Raw genomic sequence first — 20,549 nt, 5'->3', positions numbered from 1 at the left:
GGGGGGGGGGGTTGGTGGGCGCCAAACGGCATTCTGTGTATCTTAGCCCCCCCCGAGAAAAAAAAAAAAGACCCCCCAAAAAAAAAAAAAAAAAAAAAAAAAAAGGAAAATGCTAATCTAAGCTTTCTGTGTAAAAGGTGATATATGGATTGAAGAAATCCTCTTCAGGAAAGACCACAGCAAAGAATGTGATTTCTCTCTTGGATTCCTTGAAACACTTTCTGCCATGGAGACTTTATATCTTTTCTTCGACATCAGCTAGAGCTTACTGCACGTGGCCAAATTGACAGGCAGAAGCCAGCAGCTCAAATGCTCCTGTCAGATCATCTTACGACACGACAGCCTGCTGTCGTGAGCTTCTCTGTAAGTATAAAGCTCATCATAAATTTGTGTGAATCCATACATTTTCAGTATTTCAGAGAAAAGCAAAAACTGAGCATAGTCAAAGTATGAAGGAATTCTGTGGCCTTCAGAAACAATATTGGGTGGACCTAAGATACACAGAATATTTCTAGTGCAAAGGGACAAGGACACAGCATAGTGAGAACCCCACAAAACAAGGTTTTTGTTGCAAGTCATCTGAAGATTCATTATTTTTCAAGCAGAAGAAAAAGACAATGGTTCTGGTCCTCACTTTTAGGTGATCTTACCTACCAATCAAGTTAAAGCCTCGCTATGAGTATTCTAAATCATTAGCAACAATTATATACTTTCCATATTTTAAGTTTCATAATACAAACGTGTAAGATTTTAATACGATATCCATCTATGTTCCCAACAATGTCAACTCCTAGTAAACGATATTTATCTTCAGGGAATCCTGCATAATTTGGATAAATTTTATGTCTAGCTCTGGAAATTTATCTCAAAAGTCACTGCTTCGGTTTCAGGCACAAAAAAAAAAAAGTCTTCACACCTAGTTCTAACACAACCTTAACTTTCATTTATTCTGTGGTCTTAAAGCCTCTGTCTCAGTTTTTTCTATTTATAAACTCAAGAAACTAGCCTGTAGGTCAGGTATGGTGGCTAGTGCCTATAATCCCAGCATTTTGGGAAGCCAAGGCTGCTGGATCACAAGGTGAGGAGTTTGAGACCAGCCTGAACAATATGGTGAAACCCCATCTCTACTAAAAATACAAACATTAGCTGGGCACAGTGGCGCGCACCTGTAGTCCCAGCTACTCAGGAGGCTGAGGCAGAAGAATCACTTGAACCCAGGAGGTAGAGGCTGCAGTGAGCCGAGATGATGCCACTGCACTCCAGCCTGGGCGACAGAGCAAGATTCCATCTCAATTAAAAAAAAAAAAAAAAAAAAAAAAAAAAAAAAAAAGAGAAAAAAAAGAAACTAGCATGGCGTAGTGGCATGCTTCATTACAGACAAAAATTTTCCAATTCTTTTAGAGTGACAGGGCCCAAAATCCTTAGTTGTAAAGGAGTGTGGCAAGAACTATTATCATCCTAAATAAATTCCAAAATCAGAAATTCAGTAACAGGTTCAAACTATTCCTAAAAGTCTTCTTTTTCTTTAATATATTTTAGCAAAACACACTTAGAGAATGTGCATCTTTCTTGTTTGCTGCAAATCAGAATCCCCCCCCACACACCTGAGAGCTATGGTCCCTGCTGGTGTGCATTTCCACATCAAACATGATCTGCCCATCTTCTTGTGGTGAAGGGCTAGAAGAGAAAAAATTTAGCTATTACTTTTAATTCTCATTTTGTCAAGTGACTTAGTCTCTACCAGAAATAAGAAAATTAAAAATTATAGCAGTATGGCTTTGAAAAAGCAAATCAGAAAATTTATCCTAACCCCATACAAGAAAATTTTATGTAATATTAAAGGGCCAAATGAAATTGAGCATTCTTACACTGAGAATGTTCTGCCGTTTTTGAGTAGTAATGAATTCCTTCAAAATGATAAACGTGCAAAGGAAATACTACCTACAGACACTAACTGTCACATTTTCTTATATCTAGTCTTTGGTCCATTAAAGATAAAATAATCTTCAAATTTGGGAACTTTAGAGTTCCTTTTCTCAAAGTTCTCTTATTAAATAATTCACCACTTGTAGTTTTCACAGTGCGTAAGGTAGTTCTCAAAGATGTTTTCAGAGGGTCTTCGAGGTTAGAGTTCCTTTTGTAATACTAGTAGGATTTGTTTGCCATTTTCATTCTCATTCTCCCATGAGTGTCTAATGGAATTTTCCGAAGGCTACATGATGTGTGATAGTACAACAGTTAGAACGCAGAAGCGGATGAGAGCCAGCTGTTTTCTAATAGGCCTGGTATTAGAGATTTGTAAAAGTGTAAAACAATGCCACTATTCTTATTAACTTGGGGGGACTTACAGAAGATAGTTATTTTCAGTAAAAAAAACTTATGTTAGAATGTATTATTTCTAAATATGTACTTTCTCAGTTTTAGTTTCTAATATAGTAAATATCAAAATATATAAACCCACAAGCGAGTCCTTTGGGGTCCCTAATTATTTTTAAGAATGCAAAAGTATATAAAGACCAACAACTTTGATAGCCACTATTTTACTTATTTCAGAAATATTTGCTTTGAGATATTTGATAGTGAATTATATAAGCTTATATATGAATATAAAATCTTTCTGACTGTACAAAATATATTTTTAGAACTATAAAAATTTACAGATAAGTTTTTAGACAAAAACCACATAATCACAAACTGTACTTGATATAAGAGACGAACAGAATGTGCTGTCAATTTCTTAGCTTTATCAACGATTCCTTGTGTAACACCGAAAGTCACTGGATCCCTCACTACATACACATACCCTCCTCCAAAAATCTAAAATAGAAATAAAAAACATTTGGGGCTTAACTTGCTGAAAGGGATAGATATTAACTATTAAAGTTACCAAGAGTATGTATGTTTACAATGTTAATTAATGTACACAGATGCTGGTGAGACTGACTCAGAAATAAGTAAGATCATCAGAAATTTATCAGACAAATTAGGCCTAGGAGTTTTTTAGACTGGTATAATTGACATAGGGGATTCTTAAATGAGGACAAGAAAAGGGAAAAGCTGGTTCTGTATCAAACATCATATACGTTTAGGAAATTTCTGTCTTGAACTAGCACAGGAGTCAACCAGAACTGGGCACTTCTACTGGCCCCAGTTTACTATCTTTGTGATCCTAACACCGTTAGCTTCACAGCTACACATCAAGTTAAGCGTCAGCCTTACATAGCCTTGACCAGGTCAAGGCAGGCAGGGTGACAAAGTCAAGAATCCTAGGGAAGCATTGCTCTGCTTCTGTATGCTTCTTCATGCTGTCACCAACCTCTTCTCTAAACTGTTTATTCCTCCTAAAATAATTTGGAATGCATTAGAGCTTCACCCATGGCACATATTAGAATCGGCTGGGGAGCTTTTAAAATATTGTGATGTCTCTACCCTGCCCTGTCAACCAAAATGAGAAATTCTTGAGATGCAGTCCATGTGCTGGCACTTTTAAAAGCTCCCTGGGTGAATCTAGGATGCCGTCGAGGTGAAAACACCTGCAACAGGGTGGAACACGAAGCAGAACACACTGGGTTCCCAGCTAACAACCCCTGCAGCAGCACAAATATTTCTATGGAATAATTTTTCAGTTGAAAAGACTCATAAATCAGCTCTAGGACTGATATCCAACAACCCTAAAACATTCCCCCCAACAAGAAACACTTCCCAATGACTTCAAATACAGAGACGCATGGCAATTCAAATGACATGATTTTTGATGACACTCTTCAATGGTAAAGCGTTATTAGTCAGACATCCCAGGAGAGTACTGTTGCACACTCGAGTTTTAGGCATTCTCTGAAAGATGACCATGAATCTAGGGCCTGGAGATACATAAGATGAGGGGTAGGAAAGTGTTCAAAAGCACTTGCCATGCTTCCTTTTCACATGCTTTTGCAACCTAAATACGATCATGGGAGCGTGAAGGCATATTCAATTGGACACCGTGGTGTCAATGATCAAAGCTCACACACTGGAATGTAGAGTGAAAGTCTTGCTGACAGGCCATAACAAGCAGAAAACTTCAGAAACCCATCAGCAAGTTCCAAAATATAAACATAAATCTTCATTCGGCAAGACAGACTAATGCTGTAGCTACTGGAATCAAGGGCAAGCTGTTCAGAAGAGAGCCATCTGCTGTGTTCTGCTTATGACAAGAGCCATCCCAGGCTCTAAGAAGCACAGGGACAAGTCAGGGATGACACGGGGGTGGCGGGGGTGCACAGTGTGCCACAGAGCCAACAAACCAGTCCCCCAGCTGCCTTGGCAACATTAGTGGATCATAAGCCACTCAGGAAGTTGCAATATAATTTAACTCATTTCTCCTTTTCACATCTTCTGGTAGGTAATAATATGTGCAATATACACAATTTTTACCAAATACAAAAATGTTAAGAAGAAAAATATCCATACTGCATCCCTAAAGATAATCACTGTTTACATTCCTCAACGTTTCCCTAATCTGCTTCCTGTGCATTTGCTAAACGGTTAACATCAGTTAACAACTACCCAGGTCATCCGGTGCCCCATAATGCTCACAGTGTAGCTGTCACTGAAACAAGAATTTTGTAACTGTCATTGAATATTCAGCCCTTCTGGAAAAAAAGAAAAGCTTACACTAAAAAATAATAACCTGGTTTCATTCCACACATATATCTCACTGTAATCTTACTCTTTCACCATAAGCAGTCTTTAATCCATGGAATTAGCTTCCTCAGGTCACATACAGAAAAACGGTCTGAAACAAAACATCTCTGAGAAAGGAGAAGGGCCTTCAAAACTACCTTTACAGACCTTGGTTGGCGCTTCCAACTGTGCAAATATTGCTATAATGTGAATCAACCTGCAGTTCCTATGAGTCAAACACTTAGTGTCTACTACGTGCCAGCACCATTACTGTGAAGCTAATAAAGATGAAACACGGCCCCTGCCCTTTGAAGCCTCAAGATCTGGAAGGGAAGACAGATGTATACACAGGTAACTAATTCAAGGCGGTCTGTGATCTGTGAAAGGGGGACTCAAAGGAAAATGGGAGAAAGTCAGATTAATCCTATGAATTAGCATTTATGCCACTGAATTTTAAACGGATAAACTGCTAAAAATAATGTAATCTGATTAAGAAAAGTGACAATCTGGAGGAAAAGAGTGGGCACTGGAACACCTGTCAATTAGCTGTCTGATATAAACACAACGTATGTATCTGTGGAATATATATTACACTGCAATATATCAGGAGGCATTTTTGCTAAGTGAAGATTTAAGCAAATAAATTTTTCCTAGAGATAATGAGCCCTGTAACCCACCCGTGTCCTGAATTCCACAAAACATGGATCTCACTTACCTGTCACAGTGAGAACTGCCTCTTGAACTACTCTGTCCTGATTCATGTTGTGCATCCAAAAGAATCTTCTCCATGTCTCCATTGTGAATGGAGGATGAGGAAGGTACATGTTCTAGCCCCCCATTTTTCCCATTGCCATTATCATTGCCATTGCTGCTATTCATGGGTAGCTCCACCCAGGAACCTGTTGGACAAGTCAGATAAGTTAACCACGGCAGAACTGAAATCTGTCACGTGCACACAGATGTGAATATGGTGAATCCAGATAAGAATTCTGACTCTCCTCAAACGAAATGCAAAAGTATTCTGAAGAAAATAAAGAGTAATAAAAGTCTAAACATCTATTTAGTTCTGTTCCTGAAATAGCTCATGCCATCAGCCGAGAAGAAACTGGAACTCTAAAACATCTTGGAAAATGTGTTTTTCAGCCAATTTTCTCTTTTGTTAAACCTTAGTTTATAATAACACTTCACTGAAAACCGTGAGGTTGCTTTTCATAAAAAAAATAGCTACTTTTTTACCAGACAGGCTACTTACCTTTAACATTTCAGCTGGTGTATATATACACACACAGAGACATTCTCTTCATAGTCTACCTAAGCTACTCAGCTTTATCTGATTAGTAAATGAAACAATAAGTATTATCAATTAGAAATTTCAGAAAAGGTCATCTAAGTAAGTTAGCAACTATATCCTCCTTAGTGCAAACAACAGAGAAACTCCTAGAGAGGGAACTTAAATCCAGTAGCAAAAATTTCAATTTGCGCACAAATCAGGAGCATAAAATTAATGCAGCTGGTTAACGAAACCAGGTGATAATGCTAAAAATTCAGAAAAAAGCTTTAGCTCTATCTCACTGATTCGTTTCTTCACTTCCTTTAATCTGTGCTTTCTAGTCTTTCTTTTTTTATACACTAAACATACCTTGTGAACTCGTCTTTTTTCTCTTCTCTCCCACAAGTTCCTACTTTCTAGAGTTTTCATTAAGCCCTGTTGATATGGGGGCAGAAACAACTGCACATTAGCTACAGGCAAACACGAATGTTTTCCTGGGCAAAAATTTGAAGGGGTGGAGCCACAGAAAAAGGGGATGTGGCACTGGTAATTCTACATAGGTCTTGAAAATATTGGCCCAATAAGTCTGCTAAAAGTATTCAGGTGTTTTAATTTTAATAAGAGCTGAGGCCAGGTACAGTGGCTCACACAGGTAATCCCAGCACTCTGGCAGGCTTAGGCACCAGGACTGCTTGAGTGCAGGAGTTTTACAACAGCCTTGGCAATATGACAAGACCCTGTCTCTACAAAAGAACAGCAAGAAACTTAAGTAGGAGAATTGAAATAATTGTTAACAGTGGCCAATAAATTAACTTCACAGCAAAATGAGATAGTGGTACATTTTGTTAATAATTTCCTTTTTTTTTTTTTTTTTTTTTTGAGATGGAGTCTGGCTCTGTAGCCTAGGCTAGAGTGCAGTGCTGCGAACTCGGCTCACTGCAATCTCTGCTTCCTGAGTCTTGGTTCAAGCAATTCTCCTTTCCTCAGCCTCCCAAGTAGCTGGGATTACAGGCATGCACCACAGCGTCCGGCTCATTTTTGTATTTTTAGTAGAGATGGACTTTCACCATGTTGACCAGACTGATCTTGAACTCCTGACCTCGTGATGTGCTCACCTTGGCCTCCCAAAGTGCTGGGATTACAGGCGTGAGCCACTGCGCCCAGCCTCCATTTCTTACGATAAATTTTGTTTTAAAAATGTAACCAAGCAGCTTAGTGGGCCCATCCCTCTAAACTCCCAGCAGAAGCATTAGAGAGAGTTCCAGGGATAAACAAGGAGTATTGTCAGTAAGATGAAGCAATCATCAAAACTGGCTCAAACTCTAAAATGCATTCTCACTGTGGCGATAGCTACACCAGATCCAGAGTGAACTCAACATCACCCTCATAAGAAGGAAAGCTCCCAGGCAGACCTGGCTGGGAATCTGAACCCATCGCTTCCTGTCTACCTGTGTGACCTCAGCTTCAGCCTCCTCACTTGTAAAACAGAAATAACAACACAGGGTTGCTGTGAGGATTTAGTAGTATCAAGTGCTGGTAAATGGAAGACACTCAGTTATACAGTAGAATTTACATTTATAAATACTTAGAACCTTTTGCTTTCCATCTGAGGCAGCCCCAGTGGCTACCAACATCCCATAATCACCACCAATTCCTTAGGACTCTGCTGCCAAACGACACAGTTCTACAACCTCTTTGTGGCCTCATTCTATACACACATAAAATGGACACAGACTAGAGAGAACTCAAAATGGATTAGCAATTAAAACTAGCAAAACTAAGAGAGACCTAACACTGAAGATAATTGAACTCACTCGAGTGCCTCTGGAGTGTATAAGAAATATGCCAAAAGCGTCCCTAAATTTAGAGCTCTGCAAAATATTTCAACTGGAGAGAAAGGGGGTGGGGGAGAGACTATGTATATGAAAAACAGTTTTTTTTCTGACTCCTACTGCTTCTAGGATTTTCAAACTTATTTTTAAACCAACGGGAGCAGTTGTTCTTGTGTAGAAGCCCAATGCACACAGTAAAACAAATCGAAACCCAGAGCTGCCTTGACAGAAGCAGAGCTAAGGAACCAGGAGTTCCAGATGGGTCTCTGTGGAAGCCAGTCTTCCCTAAAATACAATAAATACTCATTTGAAGTAGATGATCAAAGAGAAAAAAGGGTGTAACAAAAAATATCAGGTTTTCCGGTCCTTACTTGTTTTTTTTTCTTCCTTTCTTTTCTTTTTTTTTTTTTGAGACAGTCTCGCTTTGTGACGCAGGCTGGAAGTACAGTGGCACAATCACAGCTCACCACAGCCTGACTCCTGGGCCCAAGCAAGGCTCCCACCTCAGCCTCCCAATAAGCTGGGACTACAGGGTACATGCAACCATGCCCCGCTAATTTATTTATTTATTTTTTTGGTAGAGATGGGGTCTTCCTACATTGCCCAGGTCGGTCTCAAACTCCTGGACTTCAGCAATCCTCCCACCTTAGCCTCCCAAAGTGCTGGGGTTACAGGTATGAGCCACTGCTCTCAGCCTGGTTTTTACTTTTATGAAGGACTTTCAAATCAATGTCTGGATTCTATTTTCTTCATTAAAAATGCATAAGCAATCATAATCTAAAATATACTTTAGAAACCTGAACAAAGAGACATACCTAGAAACGCTTAGCAAAAGTGATCTCTGCTGTGGCCTCCACATGCTGTGGCATAGCTGAAAGCATTTCTACTTAAGGCAGGCAATTTGTACTTGCCATATACTGGTCTACTGTGGTCAGGGGCAGAGACTGAAGCCAGGCTCCCAACTCTCAGTCACAGCTGTCACCCTTGCACAGGGTACTTACAGCCTCAGTTTTCTCATCTATAAAACAGATAACTGTATGTACCTCAAAGACTTTCTTAGGAGGATTAAATGAATAAAGCACGCAGAACAATAAGAAAGCTCCCTAAGAAAGTTTTAGCTACTATAATTACATTCTGTATCATATAAAACCCATTCCTTACTGCAAAAATGTGTTCCTAGAAAATGTAAACAATCAGTACATAAAATTTACAATCACCATTTCTCCTGACCTCCCATTCCTACACCCAAAGGAGTCACTTTTGAGTTTCACATGGAGATCTTCAGAGTTGTTTTTTACTTTTTCAATGAAATATAGGTCTGTTTTCGCTTTTGTTTTTATAAAGAAATGAAAGTGTACCAGACTCACATACTTACATAATCTGTAAGTCGTTTTTCAGATGTCTTCCCTATCAATACACAAAGACATTAATTCTTCTGAACAACCGCGCTGCATCTCATCTTTTATAAGGATATACCGTACTTTCACCATTCTCTAAATGGCAATGGTTAACCACTACTCAGACGGTTGTTTCTAATACTTTGTTATTACAAGTAGCGCTTCAGTGAACATTCTGTAGAATAATTCGACAATAGGTATTAAGAGCCTTAAAAGGGTAATTTCCTTTAACTCAGTAATTTTCTTTCAAAAGTATCATCTATGGAAATACGTAGATGCTGCAGAGAAAGTTATATGCATAGGCATTAAGAGGCTACATATTAATCTTTTGAGTAACACACAAAAGAGCAAATCTGTCTTCCTCAACAGATGAACAACACGTCTTTTTCCCATCACCTGATTCGTTCCTGATTTACAGACTCAAAATTTCTTAGTGTTTTAACTCTACCAACCCTCACAAAGTCCAGTTTTACTTGGAAAGGAAGCAATGCTAGATAAGAGGTTTGTGCAGTCCAACCAATACAAAGTAGAAAACTACAGAGTGAACTCTCTTCCTAACAATCAAGCTTGAAAACTAAAAGCTGGAAGCTTCTCTATGATTCAGACTTTACAAAGGAAGTAAGAGCTGTTCCTTATGCCAATTTGTACAAAATATGCAATGACATGCAATACTTGCTGGTTTGGGTTTTTGGGAATGACTAAGAGACTCAGAGAAACCTCTGTGAGTGCTTCTCCATTCTCTAATGTAACAGATTGTGAAAGGTGGTTTAATAATTGTGATTACATTCCTTAATGTATGTTACATCATCTTTACAGTTTTATAATCACTAGTTCAATTCTCTTGCAATAAGGGGAGAAGAGGAGCTTTGGGACACGGGGAGGAGAAAATGAAGAGTATTTCTCCTCAATTTCCCCCATAACTTTTCAAGGTCCACATGGAACTCTTTCCATATTTCATTATATTTACATTCTTTCCTCAAAGCCTTTCATTCATTATTGAAAGGAATCCAGACCAGGCCAATCTGATGCTGAAATCCAGACCAGGCCAACAAGAGTCACTGACATTCTTCTAAAAAAAAAAAAAAAAAAAAAAAATTTGTCTTTTTGTATAAGTATTTACACACAAGTTACATAGGTATTCAAAACATTATTATGACGCAGTGACACTTCATGAAGGCCTTAAGAGCACTCTTGATAACAGGAAAGCAACTACATCATGGTTGAAGATTTACTTAAAAAAAGAAAAAAAGTTTGTGACCAGCCTGGGCAACAAAGCAAAACTCAATCTCTACAAAAAATAAGTTAGCCAGTGACCAGCCTGGCCAACAAAGTGAAACTCCATCTCTACAAGAAATAAAATAATTAGCTGGGTGTGGGGGCGTGCACCTGTACTCCTAGCTACTTGGGAGGCGGAGGCAAAAGGATCACTCGAGCCCAGGTGGTGGAAGCTGCAATCAGCTATGACTGCATCACTGTACTCCAGCCTGGGTGACAGAGCAAGACTCTATCTCAGAAATAAAAATAAATAAAAACAAGGAAAGAAAAAAAGGCTATACGTCTCAACAAGAATTATACTACTACTTTGATTTTCCTTACTCATTGAACCTTATTCAAATATTCTTAAGGAAGTTAATAGTTAAGAATTGTTTCTTTTTTTTTAAACAGTTAAAAATTCTTAACAACAAAACAAACTGGACAACATCCTTTTCACTTGGCAAGAGTTTGGGTATCTGCCCTGTAATTTGTAATGAAAGTGAACAGTCTCTTCACAGCGGTAAACTTAAAAAAAAAAAAAAATCACAGAAATACTTCACTATTCAAATATTTCAATAATTTGCTATTGAAACTCTGCTTTGACCCCTGAACCAAAGATAAAATCCCAAACCCAAGATAATCTGTACATTTCATCCCCTGTTTTTCAGTTGTGCAACTTTACCCAACAAAGTACTTCAACTTATCAGCAATTTGGACAGTACTAGATGCCTAAGTTGTTTTGCCCAGTACCCAAAAATCACTTCAAGGAATCAATGAGGCTTCTTGTTTTGTTCAGTCCAGTGTTGTGTAATGAGCTAAAAAAAACCGAACAGAGTAAGAGGCAAGAGGGGAGTAATTAAACATGGCATTATCTAAAAGCTTTTCAGGAAGCTCACCCTAACCCACATAAAATGCTATCCAGCAGATTTCCCAAAGCAACATTTTGATATCCCATGCAGCCTGAGTGTAATTCCACCTCTGTAAGAGCCGATGTCAACCAAGCAGGAACAAATTGGCCAAAGATATCAAACTTGTCATAGGTCTGTAAGACACCAAGACAAACAATGACATATGGCTCAACTCCCACCCCCCCCCCTTTTTTTTTTCTTTTTTCATTCAGACAGAGTCTTGCTCTGTTACCAGGGCTGGAGTGCAGTGGCACAATCTCAGCTCACTGCAACCTCTGTCTCCCGGGTTCAAACGATTCTCCTGCCTCAGCCTCCGAGTAGCCGGGATTACAGGCGCCTGCCACTATGCCAGGCTAATTTTTGTATTTTCAGTAGTGGGGGGGGTTGGTCTCTCACCTTGCTGGCAGGCTGGTCTAGAACTCCTGACCTCAAGTGAAGCACCCAACTCGGCCTACCAAAGTGCTGGGATGACAGGTGTGAGCCACCGCGCCCTGCCTGGCTTAGCCCTTTGTGTTGTTGTTAAAGGGGTCAAAGGAAGATGAAAATCCCTTTGCGTTTAGTGAAATCATGTACACCTACCAAGTATCTTCACTCATAAGAAAATTGCACAATTAAACAGAATACTACCAAGAGACAGAAAGGTGGGTCACCTTGGTGCATCAGGTAGAATAACAACACTGACAAAATAAGACACATACACCAGCAAGACCACTGAAAAGAAGCCTGGTTCTGGACCACTGAAAAGAAGTCCTGAAAAGAGGCAGGGCGCATTGGCTGTGCCTGTAATCCCGGCACTTGAGGAAGCCCAGGCGGGTGGATCACATGAGGTCAGGAGTTTGAGACCAGCTTGGCCAAAATGGTGAAATTTCGTCTCTACTAAAAGTACAAAAATTAGCCAGGTGGGTGGCGGGCACCTGTAGTCCCAGCTACTCGGGAGGCTGAGGCAGGAGAATCCCTGAATCCAGGAGGCGGAGGTTGCAGTGAGCTGAGAAAACGCAGCTATTAGGTGACAGAACCAGACTCCATCTCAAAAAAAAAAAAAAAAAAAAAAAAAAAAAAAAAGGCACTGGACAGGCTGAATGTCAGAACCTCAGCTTTGCTCCCAGCTGGTTGTGAACTTGGACAAGGCCCCTTAATCAAGACCTGTTTCTCTACTGGAAGTTTCTTCCCATTCTAAAATCCAAGAGAGTATGCTAAACACGGGCAAATAACTTAAAATTGCATATGAATATGTGATACAATTAATGTTTAAAGACACATACATTCATCCTAATTTGCTGCGGGAAATAATATAACCATCTTACATTCTGGAATACAGGACACTTAAAGGTCTTGGGAGTTAACCCATCAAAACCTGGAGAAGCAGCATCCATCTTAAAACATCCAAATTCCATCCCTACCTGGTGAGGGCTGCAACTGTCTTCCCTGGAATAATAATCTTCAGGCCACACTGGAAGCACTTCCCTCTTACGAAAGATACTACACGACCTTTAAGCATCCAAGTGGTTTTGAAAAGACAGTCTGGCCACATGCTCACTGCCCCCACTACCTCTTTCCCAAGACATGAATTACAGAAAGGTTAGGCAAGAACCCTTCCAAGGAGGCTCCTGGCTCTCACAACGCCTGAGAAAAATCTGAGGACCACACGTCTAAGCAGCGGAATGTTAAGAAAAGCCCCTGGCCTGGGTAGTCCATCAGCCCTGCCTGTTGACTTTCAACTGCCCGACTGCGTTTTTAATTTCATTTCTTTAAATGCATGGCCCCAGACTCCTGGGTGGTTCAGGAGGCAGCTCTCAGGTTTACTGGGCACACAACCCCATCGCTTAAAAAAAAATTACTTGGGCAACTTCGAGAAATCTAAAAAAAAAAAAAGGAAAAGGAAAAGCAAGGCACAACCTCTCACCCCACACGTGACTGAAGCCACCCCTAGAACAGTAAATGAATTTTCCTGACGAACATGTGGCAACAAAGGAATGCTCGCTGGGGGCTCCCGCGCCCGCCAGACGCTGCCGGCTCCCGGACCCCGCACACCTGATCCTTGACACGTCCCGCGGCCGCCGCCCGCCCCACCCCGCTCCTGCGCGTCCATCCCCCGGCGTCCCAGCCGCACGTCCCATCCCGGCCCACGTACCCTCCGCGGCCTGCTCCTCCCACCCGGCCTCCCCACCGCCCAGGCCAGCCCCCGCCCCGCCCCACCCAGCTCCGCTGCTGGGGACCCTCCACACCGGGGAGATCCGCGCCACCCCCGCCGATCCCGGACCGCGAACCCAAAAGGCCCAGGACCCAAGACCTCAGAGGGCACCGAGAGGCCCGAAGGAAGGCAGACGCCCCTCCTCCTGACAGGTGACGGGAGCTGTCAGTCACCCGGACATCCTAGGCCTGGGCCAATGGGCTGCCTTCTCCTCCCGCCTCCCGCGCCGCGCCGGTGGCGGCGGCTGGGGCGGCTCCTCCTCCCCCATCCCCTTCACCAAGCCCTCGGCCCCACACTTACTGTTGAGGCCGGCCGGCGGGGGCAGAGACTGGTCACTTTCCTCGCAGTTGTTGTTGTTGTTGTTGTGCAGGGGCGGCGGCGGCTCGACTAGGTGGGACATTGTCAGGCGGCTGGCAGGGCTGCGGCAGCTGCAGGACTGTCTCCGGCTCTCAGGCAGCAACACAACAAGCCGAGTCCCCCGCCCCCTTTTCTGCGCTTGCGCCGTCCCTCCCCTCCCCTTGACGTCAGGGCCCGCCCACGCCACGTGATGACAACACAACAAGCGACCGGGCGGGGCAAGGGCGTTCCCCGGCGGGCCCCGGAAGTGGAGACGCGGGACTTAGGCTGACGCGCGCGCGGGGAACGAACTCTTGCGTGTGACTTGGAATGACCGGATGGGATGAGTGATGCGGGTGGCACTGGGAGAGAGGATGAGGAGAAGCGGAATGAGGAAGTCCGCTTATGTGTTAGCGCCCGAGCCTCCTGTCACACGGGCTCCACACTGCTTCACCCAGTTCTGCGCATGCATCTGTTTTCTACCTCTTAGGACTCACTTCTGCAATAGGTGTCTTGGGGACACAAAGGAAGCCCCAAACCTAGGTGCCTCCACGAGTAAACTCAAAGCCGCTGAAACATCAACACTCCATTCAGGAAACAAGGGAGGGCCGCCCCCAAATGTAATCGTTACAGAATTTAAAACGTCAATTACAAACACAGCATCATTGTAAAAAAGAGAGTGAAAGAAAAGAAAGAAAGAAAAAAAAATTCAGGAAAACAGAAGAGAGAAAGAAAAGAAACAAGAGAAAAAATCAGGAAAACAGAAGAAAGTAATCACCCAAATCCCATCCCCTAATCGATTTCTGGGACATGACGTGGGAAGCCGTTTATCCTGTACGTGGGTAACATTAAATAAAGTATTTTCCAAAACATACCTCCTACTTCACATCTCCAGTCTCCTTGGCCTGATTTATGAGCGATATACGTTTCGTGTTTGTCCAGTCTCCTTGGCCTGGTTTATGAGTGATATGTTTCTCTGTCTGTAACTTGTTCTTTTTTTTTTTTTTTTTTCCCCACTCTATAGAAGCTTAAGGTTTTCATGTAATCAAATTTATCATTCTTGCATGGCTTGGGGAGACCTTAACACCAAGATTATGAATCTATAATTCCCCTTTAACTTTTTCTAATTCTCTTAGAGGCTTAAATTTACATTTAGAGCTCTAATCCATCTGAAATTTATTCTTCATATTTCAGCTGTAAATTATTTAACTTCAATTATTCCCAGTTTTGTAGCCCATTGACCCAATAATACGAATTTTAAGCCATCCTGTCTACCCTGATTTGAAATTGCACCGTTGTCACTCTCTGAATGCTCACAAAAATGTGAATCTGTTTCAGGGCTATCTACAATACCTCTGTTAGCTAACTATTAAACTTTGTCGTCATTTGTCTTTTTCAGATGTTAATGACTAATTACGCTTCAGATAAACTTAAAAATGAACTTGTCCAAGATTGACCATATGCTGGTAATTACTGAAGCAAGGTGGTACATTATTCCTCTAGTTGTTAAAATATATTTGAAAAATTCAATGCTAAAATGTTTTTTTAAAAAAAGGATTGATTTGTCAAATCCCTTTGCAAATTCTTTTTTAAGATTTTGGTCAGAAATGAACTCGATTAATAGACTGAGGGATTATTGACATATTTATAGAATTGTTTTCCCAGTCAGACTATGAGATCCCACTTTGTTCTATTTTCCTTTTAGGAACTCCTTTTAAAGGTTTTAAACATTCAAAAAAGTTTTTATTAATCATATCCTATTTTATTTTATTGAGACAAGGTCTCACTCTGTCACCCAGGCTGGAGTGCAGTGGTGCAATCACGGCTCACTGCAGCCTTAGCCTTCCAGGCTAAGGCTGTATTTGAAAAGAAGGTATACTTTGTGTTCACAAAATCAGGTTTGTTGTATCTGTTGGAACACCTAATGTCATTTAAGTTTTCATACAGTTGATTATTTTCACCCCTTTATATGTCCTGGATTTCAAGAGTTAAATTTGTATCTCCTACTCCTAGTATGTTTCTTTCTTGTATTTTCATTCCTTATAGTTGATGCAGATGTTCATAACCATCTCTGTTTCACTAACATGGTCATAATTTTGTCCTCAGTTCAATCTCAATTAATTGTTTAGGTTTTTACTGTCACTATTGTTGCTTAGTTGTGTTCACCTGAGATTTTAATTTTTGTTCAGTTACCTTTATATATATTTATATAATCCTCCTAATCCTTTTCCTTAGTCAGTTTCTTTTAATGCCCAGCAAGGAACGGTAATGAAATTAGTATAATTCCCCTTCTTCCACCTTTACCACTACTACCCATTTTTTAGTTGATCTTTTTTTTTCCCCTCACTGTCACCCATGCTGGAGTGCAGTGGCAGGATCCCATCTCACTGCAACCTCCGCCTCCCAGGTTCAAGTGATTCTGATGCCTCAGCCTCCTGAGTAGCTGGGATTACAGGTGTGTACTACCACACCCAGCTTTTCTGTATTTTTAGTAATAAAGATGGGGGGTCTCACCATGTTGGCCAGGGTGGTCTTGAACTCCTGACCTCAAGTGATCCACCCGCTTTTTTTAAGATGGGGTTTCCACATGTTTGTCAGGCTGGTCTCAAACTCCTGACTTTGTGATCCACGTGCCTCGGCCTCCCAAAGTGCTGGGATTACAGGTGTGAGCCACCACGCCCGGCCCCACTTTTCTCATTTTAGATATCGTTATACTTCTATTACTTGATTATGGCAATAGCTTCTGGATATAAATACTATTATTTCTTATTATGATTTTGATAAGGTAATAAACGAGTAATACAAATTTTACTTTTTGTTATTTTATTATTTATTTGAGACAGTTTCGTTCTGTCACTCAGGCTGGAGTGCACTGGTGTTTGAGACCAGCCTGGGTGACATGGTGAAACCCCATCTCTACAAAAAATACAAAAGGGTGTGGTGGTAAATGCCTGTAGTCCTAGCTACCCGGTAGGCTGAGGTGGGAGGATCGCCTGAGCTCAGCGTTAAGGTGGCAGTGAACTGTGATCACACCACTGCACTCCAGCCTGGGTGATGAGTAAGACTGTCTCAAAAAAAAAAAAAAAAAAAAAAGAGAAAAAAAAAAAAAACGATGTGAGGGGTCTGCAAGATGTTTTACTATTATTTTGAGCATTGACTCCATAATACCATACCCATTATGAGTAGTTTTGCCTGGTTTGGTCTTAATTTTAGGGCCAAAGAGGAGGTACAAACTCAAATGGTTACCAGATCCCAACATTTTGGAAGTGGACTTGGGAGGATCACTTGAGCCCAGCAGTTCAGCCTGGACAACATCTACAAAAACTTTAAAAAAGTTAGCTGGGTGTGGTGGCAGGTGCCTGTAGCCCCAGCTACTTGGGAGGCTGAGATGAGAGGACTGATTGGGCCCAAGAGGTTAAGGCTGCGTGAGCCATGATCAGGTCACCTCATTGCAGCCCGGGTGACAAGAGTTTAAAACCCTGTCTCGAAAAATCATTATATTTTCTTTAACTCACAGGGTCCCTAGTGTGGCACTCCAGCACATCCTAACCATTTTGCTGTTACTTGACAACTACACTACCTGCTCAATCTTTGTAGGGATTGCTAAATTAAGTGTTGGGCAGCAAAACTTTGATACAGATTTAGGCTAAGAAATTAACGTTTTCAAAGATACTCTAAGAAAGCAAAATGGTTTTTGACGAACTCTAATTATGACGCTTCATTCTGTTAACCATGCTGGGCAACTTAGTGAATAGAGCAGGAATACATTTCATTTCTGAAAAGGGACAAACGTTCTCCTTACAGTGACTCAGTAATGTGACCTTTGATAGAACGATATTTAATAATTTATCACTAGTGAATTCTACCAAACACTGAAGGAAGAAGTTACACCAATTTTGTCCACATTCTTCAATAATACAGGAGAGGAAAATTCATTTAATGAGATCAGCATCGGACAGTCACATTATATAAAAAATTGTAGATCAATATCCTTCATGAACATTGATGCAACCTATTCAATAAGATACTTGCAAAATACAAAAATTAGCTGGCCATAACCAAATGCCCACTGTGATGTCATGACTTGTACTACTTATATTGTGTTACTTTATTGTAGTACAATGTAAGAAATGACACCACAGTGGGCATTTGTGTCCCCCCTCCACTAGGTTCTCAAATATTTACTCAAGGGTCATAGAACAGTGGTTTGGGGCACACAATGTGCTGTATTTGGGCCCTGATTTTGTTTTTAATAAATGAAGCCCTTCCTGTACAGAGACTCCCGTTTAATTCTCAAAAATACCTTACCATTGCTGTTCAAGATTTAACGATCGCCCCCTAGTGGTTTCTTAAAATATATTTCTTAAGATACATCTATTATTTGTCGAGATGGGGTCTTGCTTTGTCGCCCAGGCTGGTCTCAAGTGATCCTCCCACCTCAGCCTTCCAAAGTGCTGGGATTACAGGCATGAGCCACCGCTCCCCACCACTGCCCCCTAATGGGAAAGTCCTAAAAAAACATGTTGCTATTCAGATTACAAAGGAACATGAGTAGAACATTTGAAAAAAACACAAAATATTAGCTTTTCCCCTTATGGCAGTTTTTGCCGAATTCCTTTTAGAGGAAATTAAGCGTTGTAGTGCCTTCTCTTTGATAAGCACTGAGCTGGAGAGAGACTTAACTTTAAGCCTGTAAAGTGGTGTTTCTTAATTCTAATACAGAGGTAAGAGGTTACAGTCTAATACCACTGTGCCTAAAATGTTGAGACAAACTCGATTACAAAAATATCTCCGCCATCTTGAGAACACCTCAAGATCCCATAGTAACGCTAAGCATTTGATTAAAAGAGTTGTAATATTCTGATCTCGTGCATCATTACAAAAAGGAGGGTCATTTCCCAAGGCTTTTTTCGGAGGGGAAGAGGTGCATAAAGCCCCCTTTTTAACCACGCTAAGACATACACACAGTGCTTAAACTATCACCATTGGAACAGATAAATAAGATACTAAAATTGAGGTGCTTTCAAATGCACAAGTAAACTGACTTGATTCTTGACTACCCAGCATACGCCTATCTTTCCCATCATTTGCAGGGCACTGGTTTTATTCTTCTGGAAATACACAATACTATTTCCATTTGAATTTATGTGTAGTAGAAAAAAGATAAAAATTCTTTATCAGCATGCATAGTTTTCACATGTGCACAATTTCCTAATAAACACCTTACTCAAAAAATAGTCACACACTGAACCTGCTTTCCTCTCTCTAGCTTAATAACTCACATTTAAGGTTTAAAAAATTCTCTTCATTTTGAAACGAAAAAATTGCATAGATGCATTGTTATTTAAATTCCAAGAGAGAGGGCTGCACACAAGCTTACCATCCAGCAGTTAATGGTTAAACATGTATTTAGACAGATTTATAAACTAATTCTTCTTACTGCCCAGCCACTAACTAGAGATAAAAAGTGGTTAATAGAATGAAGGTCCTTTCCTACCACAATCTTTTCTAAAAGGTTAAGAGAAGGGATGGAATATGTGCACGTGTATTAATGGCAAGAGAATAGGAAATACAAGCAACTTGACAAGACTAAGTTTATTCTAAGTATAATTTTTATTAATAAAAAGATTAACCATGGCCATGTAAAATGAGTGGCTGGGCTTATAGTTTGCTACACCAATGAAATTAAAAAATTAATACTTGAGAATGTTAACAATAATTTATAATAGCATTCCTTGATAGAGGCATTTTAATTTTAGCAATAATTTCTCTTAAATATATAAACTAATCCTTAGTGTCATGGAGGAGAATCATCATAGCTACCAATCAATCAAAAAAGAATTTCTGAGAGCTGTTAGGTGGTGTTATCTCAAGACACACAACCAAGTTGTAGGAAAATCTCCCAAAAAAAATCTGGAAAGCTGTCCAGTCAGAACACAGGAAGGGTATCACTGTTCTGACAGTGACACTTCTGACAGGGGAATATCCCACTTGCAAGTCAAGTGTGAAGAATAAATAACACAAATTAAGAATGTACCCAAGATCCCCAAATAAATTAGTAAAAGTGCCATTAAGAATTATCAGACATAGAATCAATGTGTTCAAATACAAATCCAAATTTGTTAAGTCCAAAAGATACAGTAATTTTATTACATAAAATTTCTTCTGTGTGCTAAAAATGTTAACTTACAAGACATAATATTTGTAGTAGTGTAGAGGGAATCACGATAGACTCATTTAATTCTTTTTCATTATTGAAGAATAGAACAGTAAGTAGTGGACATAGAAGCACTCAAGAGTCCTCTGAAATTCAAGGTTGTTATATTACGTTCAACCAAAATAAGACTACCTTTCTTTAATAATATAAATGCCTGTTCAATTCACCTTTCAAAAATAAAGTCCATTTCTTCTCCATTAAAGCTTCTGCAAGACTGACAAAGGTACATTCTACCTATTAAAAATAGGAGCACTCTTCATCTTTGGATAAGGTATCACCACTTAGGGAAAATGTACTCATATACAGATGACCAGATGTTTATTTGAGGCAGCTGTTGGAGTTCATTAAGCACTTTTTGAACGCTGTACCTTTAAAAATCTGTCTTTAATATAGCTTTGGAAAACCAAAAATAGAAGAAAAATATTTATGGTAAAGTATATTTCATTCTGATAGCAGTAAAATACAAAAAAAAAAAAAAAAAA

The 20,549-nt window shown here is 40.3% G+C and overlaps 1 protein-coding gene and 1 long non-coding RNA gene across 7 annotated transcripts in view; one reads left to right on the top strand and one right to left on the bottom strand.

The window, feature by feature from the left end:
• Nucleotides 1–14,539, bottom strand: part of BNIP3L (BCL2 interacting protein 3 like) — a 25,617-nt gene extending 11,078 nt beyond the window's left edge. The window contains exons 1-4 of one of the 5 annotated variants that reach the window (XM_032288573.1): nt 13,549–13,566; nt 6,302–6,367; nt 5,378–5,561; nt 1,605–1,677 (exon numbers count right to left, since the gene is read on the bottom strand). In XM_032288573.1, coding sequence (XP_032144464.1) covers nt 1,605–1,677; nt 5,378–5,541 — 237 coding nt within the window. In that variant the 5' untranslated portion in view covers nt 5,542–5,561; nt 6,302–6,367; nt 13,549–13,566. Of the gene's footprint in view, nt 1–1,604; nt 1,678–5,377; nt 5,562–6,301; nt 6,596–12,723; nt 13,087–13,548; nt 13,597–13,814 lie in introns of those variants that run through there. The other 4 variants (XM_032288571.1, XM_032288575.1, XM_032288574.1 and 1 more) reach the window with 4 other exon arrangements.
• On the top strand, nt 14,539–20,549 carry LOC116558518. 2 transcript variants are annotated; one of them, XR_004272033.1, is made up of 2 exons: nt 14,539–15,316; nt 17,368–20,549. It is a non-coding gene; the product is annotated as an uncharacterized LOC116558518 (long non-coding RNA). The 2 variants fall into 2 exon arrangements; XR_004272032.1 differs by having other exon boundaries at nt 14,539–15,333.

This window comes from Sapajus apella, unplaced genomic scaffold (genome assembly GCF_009761245.1).
Source record: "Sapajus apella isolate SASKATOON/1434 unplaced genomic scaffold, GSC_monkey_1.0 scaffold21, whole genome shotgun sequence".
NCBI classification, from domain to species: domain Eukaryota; kingdom Metazoa; phylum Chordata; class Mammalia; order Primates; family Cebidae; genus Sapajus; species Sapajus apella.
This window is presented reverse-complemented; position numbering and strand designations above follow the sequence as displayed.